Source organism: Nesoenas mayeri (assembly GCF_963082525.1).
Source record: "Nesoenas mayeri genome assembly, chromosome: 1".
Taxonomy (NCBI): domain Eukaryota; kingdom Metazoa; phylum Chordata; class Aves; order Columbiformes; family Columbidae; genus Nesoenas; species Nesoenas mayeri.
In genome coordinates this window covers 89,202,634-89,211,363 of record NC_137541.1, presented here as the reverse complement: position 1 = coordinate 89,211,363, position 8,730 = coordinate 89,202,634, and the positions used below count along the sequence as shown (strand labels likewise).

Sequence of the window (8,730 nt, the reverse complement as noted above, 5' to 3'; positions counted from 1 at the left end):
CAGCACAGCGGCTGGTTGCTTGATTTTCTAATACAGTACATTACGTTGTTAATGGAAACGTAGCTTTGCACCTTCTGTTTTTCTCCCAGTAGAATTACTTTCAGCACTGTTTGCATGCCAAGAATGCAGACTCACAGCTGTGAGCTCCAGGGAGAGGGACAAGGCACAGCTCTGACCTGCACAGATAAGATCACAAAGGGTCTGCAACAAGACTGGGACCTGAACCCATTGCCTTAGCCAAGTGACTTCACCACAAGACCATCTTTGCTTCTTCCTGCCCACAGGAATTGTCCCACGCCATTACAGACAGACCTTAGGAGCCAGCAGATTGGGGAGAAGCATCTGATTGTTTCAGAGTCCTTTGGGAGATCCACAGGATTGGGAGCTTTCAGTTCCATTCCGTGATGCAGCGAAGAGGGGAAAAACACACACTATTTCCCACCGAGCAGTTATCCCGTCCCAGTATGCTAATCCAATATGCACCCTCTGTTTCAAGGCTGCATATGTCACTTAATAAGAAATAAGAGAGAGAGCAGGGAGGAACAGCTTTCAAAGAAGCAGGCCGTGCATGGGCAGGAAAATACAGGATGCTAAGTGCTTGGGGAGCCTCAGAGGTAAAAGTACCACCAGGGTGCCACATGGCAGTGCTGCTGGTGTAGGCACCGTGATGCTCTCCACACACCGGTTATGGAGAGAGACAATCCTGGAGCTGAGAGGGGCACAGAGCTCACTACATCTCACAGTCATGAAATGCGGAAGTAAAGGGAGTAAATTGATCTGTGCAACAGGAAAGACACCGTCCCAAGATAAAAGCCCTGGAAAGGAAAGCAACAGGGCATGTAAGACATATTTCCTTGGGAGCTGAATGCAAATGAGGCAGCTGAAGTTTTCACCTGGACTTGCAGCTCTACGTTTGTACAGAAAATGAGGGTGGAAAACCTGGAGAAACACTGGCAGAGAGTTTCTGAGAGGGCTTCTGGCTTGTACTTGAGAGGGGAAAAAGTACCTCCTGCTGTGCTGGTGTGCTCAAGGTACAGAAACTGCAGGGATATCCAACTGGAATTTTGTCCTGCTGGAATCAAATAGAGAACCCCCAACTCCTAATTATCCGCTCAGGCCAAAAGGAGATAGTTTTCCAAGTGCTTAGGTAAAAGAAGAGTGAAATCATAAGATGTGAGGCAGAGTTTCTGCTCTATTATTGCAGTGCCAAAGCACAGCATCTTAAATAAAGTCAGCAGTATTATTTTGTGTGTGCTTAGGAGCAAACTGTAATTCCCTCACTCACCATTACCTGAGTCTGTAGGTTACCCCAGTGTAAATGAGGCCATAACTATATATACACAGCCATTAACTTACTTGGTTCCAATCAGCATAACTGCTGTCATTGCTTTGTATACCCAAAGAAGAAAAAAATGTGGAAAACTTGTTTACTGGCAAGTTTGTTGCCAGAAAGACAACTTGCATGTATTTTTTACACCTCTGGAGAACAAAGCTCTTCATAAACTTCCTGAAGTCAAAACATTCAGGCCAGCATTTGCTTTATTTGCCGCATATTAATCAGCAGAGGGTGATTTGATAAATTTTATCAGGGCAGTGAGTCACTACATGACAATCCTGAAGGTTATCTGGTGGCTTATCTAAGCAGCCAAGCCTTGGTTAAAAAAATCAAAGAGACGATTGGAAGCAGAACGTCAAAGACACCAGGACTTTGCAACTTCCAGCCTGCCTGCAATACATCACTTATTTAGCATCAGATATTTTGGTTAAATGTGCATAGCCTATGTCTGGAAAGAGAGGGCAGGGCTGCCTCATTATCCCCTTTGGGCACTCAACAAATTAGGCAGCACAACACCCCTGGCAGCCCAGCTGCATCCCAGCGGTCCTTTTCTTTCAACGTGGGGAAGGGCACAGACCATTAGGATGAGATAGGAAGAGAGGAAATGGCCTCAAGTTGCACTAGGGAAGGTTTAGCTGAGATATAAGGAAAAATTTCTTCACAGAAAGGGTTGTCAGGTGTTGGAACAGTCTGCCCAGGGAAGTGATGGAGTCACCATCCCTGGAGGTGATTAAAAGATGTGTAGATGACGTTCTTAGGGATATGTTTTAGTGCCTGAGTTAGATTATGGTTGGACTCTATGACCCTGAAGATCTCTTCCAACCAAAACGATTCCTTGATTCCATGCCCTATTTAACCTGCAGGGACTGCTGTCAACAAGGGACCAACCTTCCCTTGACGTGACCACCCCCTCGGCCAACCTGACCACCCTCTGAGCCAGCCCCGAGGGCGAGGCAAGGACGGACGCCGCTCCCGCCAGCTCCGCCTCTGGTACTGTGAGCCAGCACTGTGCCCTTGTGGCCAGGAAGGCCAATGGCATCCTGGGGTGTATTACAAGGGGGGTGGTTAGTAGGTCCAGAGAGGTTCTCCTGCCCCTCTACTCTGCCCTGGTGAGACCACACCTGGAATATTGTGTCCAGTTCTGGGCCCCTCAGTTCCAGAAGGACAGGGAACTGCTGGAGAGGGTCCAGTGCAGAGCCACAAAGATGATGGAGTGGAGCATCTCCCTTATGAGGAAAGGCTGAGGGAGCTGGGTCTCTTTAGTTTGGAGAAGAGGAGACTGAGGGGTGACCTCATTAATGTTTATAAATATGTAAAGGGTGAGTGTCATGAGGATGCAGCCAGGCTCTTCTTGGTGACAACCAATGATAGGACAAGGGGCAACGGGTGTCAACTGGAACACAGGAGGTTCCATTTAAATTTGAGAAGAAACTTCTCCTCAGTGAGGGTGCCAGAGCACTGGAACAGGCTGCCCAGGGGGGTTGTGGAGTCTCCTTCTCTGGAGACATTCAAAACCCGCCTGGACACGTTTCTGTGTAACCTCATCTGGGTGTTCCTGCTCGGGCTGGGGGATTGGACCGGGTGATCTTTGAGGTCCCTTCCAGTCCCTAGCGCTCTGTGATCCGGTGGAGCCCGCGCGGGCCGGCAGGGGGCGCAGCTGCGACGCGTACCCCGCGGGGGCGGGGCTTCCCCGACGGCGCGAGGCCGGCCCCGCCTCCTGGCGCCTGCGGCTCAGCCGGGCGCACAAGATGGCGCCGGGGCCGCCTCCCACCGCCGCCGAGGCGTACCGGCCCAACCGCTTCGTCTCGCTGCCGGCCGAGCTCGACCCGGACACCTATGACGCGTCGCCGGAGAAGCGCCGCGCAGAGGCCGAGCGCCTGGCCATCCGCGCCCGCCTGAAGCGGCAGTACCAGCTGCAGCTCAACAACCCCAAGCCGCCCGCCATCATCGTGAGTGGGGCGGGGGGCGCGGGCTGGCAGAGGGGAACGGGGAGGGTCGCAGGGCCTGGTCCGCACCGCCCGGCGTCCCGGAGCGGGGCCTGGGCCTGGGTCCGTGCTGGCGGGGCGCTGCGCTGCGCTGCCCTCCCCTCCCCGTGACCTTGTGGCCCGTCCCGGCCTGTGCCGGGCGGCAGCCGCGGCCTTTCCCGGCCCCAGGGTCGGGGGGTGTCGCAGGGTCCCCGGAGCCTTACCGTGGTTTTCTTTCCCGCCCAGGAAGATCCCGCCTTGATCCGCTGGGCCTACGCGAGGACTCAGAATGTGTACCCTACTTTCCGCCCGACGCCCAAGACGTCCTTTCTAGGGGCTCTTTTTGCCTTGGGTCCTCTCCTCTTCTGGGCCGGTATCTTTAAAGTGGAGAGGGTGAGTCTATGGGTAACACATCAGTGAACACCGAATTGTAAAATGTAGATCTGCCCGGAGGCTTCATTGATGGGTTTCTCTTACACCTGAGAATGATTAATACTGTTTAAGTTATGAGGCTGATGCTGAGCCTGCTCTCACAAAGCCTCATAACTGTTTGCAATGTCCTGTTGTGCCAAGAGCCCTGTGTGGTACCCTTGAGTATGGCAAATCACAGTTACCCTGCTCAGGATGTTTTGTCATAACAATGCTCTCCTTAGCACTGACAGTGTAAATTAGTCATGAGAAACTCTTTATTTTCAGCTGTTGACATGCAGTAACGGTGCTTTCTAAAATAAATAAGTAAGGAGTTTATGGATGGCAGATGTAGCGAGGTCTCTGTGAATTGCTTGACCATTAATCTAATGAAGCAAACAGGAAGGAGTACTTGTGTGGGTTAGAGTGCCTGATCTCAGCTGGATTTTTAAGATTTTGGAAGGTTTATCTTGCTTCCGTTCCAACTCCTGAAATGTGGGTGTTAGAATCTGAGCAATGGTAGATCACTCTGAAAATACTCAGCTATATACATACATGAAGAATGTTAGGTGACTCGCACATAGTGGCTGTTCTTGCTAGTGAATTTGTGGCTATTGTAAAACACTTTTATTTCCCTCTTTTGCACAAAACTAGCTTTTTTAGATCAAGTCACAAGCCAGGGAGCACAAACATCAGTTACAATTAATAGAATATTTGTAGGGGATGCTGTTTACTAGGATGAATTGAAAATACAGGGTTTAGGATACATGCCAAGCACGTTGATGTGGATGTTTTTGAGACTTCAGCATTTCTGCACTGTTGTCATGATGGTTTGGTTTTGTATGTGAAGCCACACTGGGGCTTACCTGCTAAGGGTGGCCTAGCATGTGAGTATTTCAAAATACACCTGTGAGAGTGAAATCTGGACATACTTGCCTGGGAATGTTTAAGGTGAGATCTTTAATGTAGTCTCCAGGACAGTTTGTTTTCCTTTATTCTAGTTCTTTTACTGATGTTTGGAGATTTTTCTTGGTTTTCTGGTGGTATATAAAGCCCAACAGCTGTTACACTCTTTTTCTCTGAAAGGTCTTTGTTGTATGTCTGGAAAAACGAGATAAATTGTCAAGTTTTGACCTAGTCTTCTGGTTTTATGCTGCAGAAGGAATCTGGGCAGTATCTGCAGTGTCCATGTACTGTAACAAGACTTGTCAGAAAGGTACCTGGCTCCAGAGTGAGATACAAATAGGCTGGAAGTGAACACAGGCACGTTTAGCCAAGTTATTAAGAAGTTTCTCCATAATTAGATCTCTAAACTGGATTATTCAGCCAGAAGCAGGAGATAAAAACTACAAGTATAAATTAGCTGTGACACAACTAGTTTGGTGAAAAATACATCATGGTAATTGGTCTCTGCTGGCTTGTGAGAGTGGATAGATGTGCAGAGAGGTCAGTCTGAGCATGTCTTGCTGCTCTGGTAGGTGAAGCTAAAATGCCTTGTTCTTTTTTGCTTTTTAACCACAAAAACTACTACCAGAGTTTGCCTACAGAATCATTTCAATTGGAAGAGACCCATAAGATCATATGTGGTGCTAACTTCCTTTAGTACATGCTGAAATACTCAAACTGCTTTTCTTCTATCCTAGGCTTATTGAAATTTCTTCTCTAATAGGATAATGATGAATGTTCTCTTTCTTCCACAGGATTATAAAGAGAAGCTTATCCAAGAGGGTAAATACGAGCGACCATTCAGTGTATTTTAAGTTCCTGGAATTGCAGTGCTTTTCACAGGATAAAAATAAAATAAGATGTATTATGTGCTGACATTTCTCCTTCATAAGAATAAAACTTAATTGCTCGTTGTTTGTCTTGCATCTTTAACAATTATGGGGAGTGCAGAAATGCAGGATCCTTGTATCTAATGCAGATAAATAAGGAGAGGGTGTCCTGAACTCAACCAGCATACTCTTTTGGTCTGCGTGTAGAGGCTCCTTTGGAACCGTGGAAGTTGCTGCTGTCAGAGCAGCACAGGCTGAAGTTTAAAATGAGTAGCAGGCTAAAATACTAAGCAAGCCCAAAGAACTACTGTTTGCCTACTAAGTATTTCTTCCTGGTGGCAGTTTGACTCTGTAGTTTGCCCTAATTGGATAATAGGCAAGTTCTGTGATACTTTTCTAATAACTTTAGGAGCCTGCCTAACTGCTCTCAATAACTTGAGTTTATTTTTTTCCCCTAATAAAAAACAAACCTAAGCCATGTATTTGTTTATTTCAATAAACTTCTGGATAAAATAACCAGGCTTGGAAACAGTGAGCTGAACATTGTCATGGTGTATGTGGCTAGCATTTCCACTAATTCTGAGGTTCCTCTGAGTGGGAGACAAGAAATAAAAAGGATTTTTATTTTTTTATATCAGTTCCCTTGCAGTATAGGAGAATTCTGTTTCACCACTTCAAATAGGCCATGATAAAAATAAAACCAAACATAAGTTGATCTTTTGCCTGCAAACATGTCTTCTCTGCTTATTCCTACAGGAGCACATGTCTTTTCTATTCAGGTCAACTGGTATAGGGAATATGGAATTGTTACTGTCGAAGTACGCAAAGATGAATGCAGGGAAAAGGCTGTTAATTCAGACTAATTTTCACATGGCTTGTAGGTGCCATTATGATCCAAAACCCCTCATTCTTCAGACATCGTACAGGAATGGTTTCTTCCCCAGTATTGAGGTCCGGGCCAAAAACTTAGTCTGATGCTGAAGTTGAAAACTTCCCTCTGCTTTCCAGGAAAGCAGCCTGTGTGGAGTTGGCAAGAGCAGCTCTGCTAAGTCACCTCCCTGCATGGTTACGGTGCAAATGTGGGCCATTTGCAGTCCTCCTTCATCATTGAGTGAGTCAATGAGGTTTTTCATGTAATCATGGAGTGGCTGAGGTGGGAAGTGACCTCTGGAGGTCATCTGGTCCAGTCCCTTGCTCAAGTAGTGCAACCTAGAGCTAGCTGCCTAGGACCATATCCAGACAGCTGCTGCGTATCTCCAAAGATGGAGAGACTCCAGAACCTCTCTGGGTAATGTGTCAGTGTTCAGTCACTGTCATGGTAAAAATGCATTTCCTTATTGTTGGTGTGGTGTGAGGTTTTTTTGGTGTTGTTTTTTTGTTCTGTGTTTTAGGGTGGGTTGGTTTGTTTGTTTGGGGTTTTTGTTGTTGTTTGGGGTTTGTTTGTTTTTAATTGTTTCCTGTTGCAGCTCTTCCCTTTACTCTCCAGGTCATGAAAGGTTAAGGCTATGGGGAGCTTGGCACCAAGGCTGTGTGCAGCAGCTGTGCAAGGCTGTGGCCTGCTTTTGCAATCCCATACGTGCTCTCAGCAACCCTCTTGCACCTGTCTCTGCGGCGTGTTCTTCTAGCTTAACTAAAGCAAACCCAGATTATTCTGTCTGCAGAACAGCTTCTAAAAGACTGTCACAAATAATATTACAAGATACGGCTGTGGGTCACTGCAGAGAGAGAGGCATCAATGCATGGAGAAAGTGGTATTTAGGGAAAGAAATAATTGCTTGTCTGAGCATGCTAAATTAACTATCTTCCTTCTGCCACAAACTAATTTGATCTCCCAGGACCCATTTCCTCAGCTAATTGGAACCTGAGTTGCCACGCATGTAAATTCTCCCTTGCAGCTGTATTTTTTTCAGGCCAGTTGAACAAATGGTTCGCAATGGGTTGTAGATGAGTGCAGTGCCTCTAGTATTTTAGGCCAGCCTCGTATTGCTGCTTGTGGCACCTGCCAGAGCCCTTTCCTTTGCAGATGAGCATATCTGATGCTATGTCCCTGCAGATTTGAGCGTGGTGCTTGGGGAAAGGCCGCCCTACTTTTCTGTTGTTTGCAGAAGTCTCCAAGTGGTTTTCAGAACAAACGTTCTGCACTACTAGAGGAGAAGTTGGTGGTTTGAGGCAGCAGTGCTGCATGTGTAGAGGAAGGAAAGGGGAGTTTCCCTTCAGAAATATAGGGTGAAGACAGGAGAGTGATTCTGCCTCGTGGAATTTCACTCTTTTCTGATGTGTTACCACCCATGTCTGCTTCAGTGAGGAGTCTATAGCAAGAGAAACTCAAGACTGCAGATCACTGGGTGATAATTTAGGTCCCAAACAAAACAAGCTTTTCCCCTTTGCCTGTGAAACATTTAGACCTCATTTATCACTGGATCAGTCTGATTAAATCAGCTTCTCTGGCAAATTGATTCTCCTGAATGTCCTTTCTTGAGATGGATATTTTAGAGTAAACATCTCCCTGTAGATTTTATAATGTAATATTTGCTCAAAGATGATGCTTTTTTATTTTTTTCCCCACAAGGATCTGGTGCAGATCCAAAACCAATGATGGATGTAACTGACTGAAGTTAGATGTTGCTGCTCTGCATTTCCTTCTCTTTTGGAAAACTGAGAATTGTTTCTGTCAGGAAGTAAGAAACAGATAGCACCAAGCTTAGAAACTGTTTCACGTGGGTACATGCTAAAGCACAGGCCTGAGGTCTGGATCGCCTGGGCTGTGCTCCTGGTTCCCAGCCTACCTGGGGCTTATGCTTTCTGCCTCCGCCGTGTGTAACTCACCACCTAGGGGTGAGACTTCCACATTCCAATGATTTTTGAGAGCCTCCTCAATGTTGTCTGCATTTGAGCTTTCTTCCAGGCACCTTCCCAGGAACAAATGTCTGGCCTTACAAGTTCTTTTGCATTTGCTATGCTGCAAATTAACACTTAAGGAGGGAGAGAATTTGTGAAGTGCTGACAAACAAGTCAATGTTGAAGGACGTGTTGAAGGCCAGAATGTGGGGTTGGAAAGGAAACTTTCCCTCATTTAACGGTGAAGCGTTTTGCATTCTCCAACCTTCTCTAATTTGCAGTCTACTTTTCTTATTTTCAAGTATTTCCCTGGCAACCCCTCACAGAGTAGCAGGTTGAAATGCCCTGTTCTAATAGGAGGCTTAGGTCTGGTAGACCCTTCAGCTCTGTTTGGAAAACTCTTCCCCTA

At 46.7% G+C, this 8,730-nt stretch overlaps 1 protein-coding gene across 1 annotated transcript; it reads left to right on the top strand.

Annotated features, from left to right (window-relative positions):
- Positions 1-3,053: 3,053 nt before the first annotated feature.
- Positions 3,054-5,568, top strand: NDUFB4 (NADH:ubiquinone oxidoreductase subunit B4). Its single transcript, XM_080344926.1, has 3 exons — positions 3,054-3,285; positions 3,547-3,693; positions 5,409-5,568. The coding sequence occupies exons 1-3, from the start codon at positions 3,085-3,087 to the stop codon at positions 5,466-5,468; spliced, it is 408 nt and encodes a 135-aa protein (XP_080201052.1). The 5' UTR covers positions 3,054-3,084; the 3' UTR covers positions 5,469-5,568.
- The last annotated feature ends 3,162 nt before the right edge of the window (positions 5,569-8,730 follow it).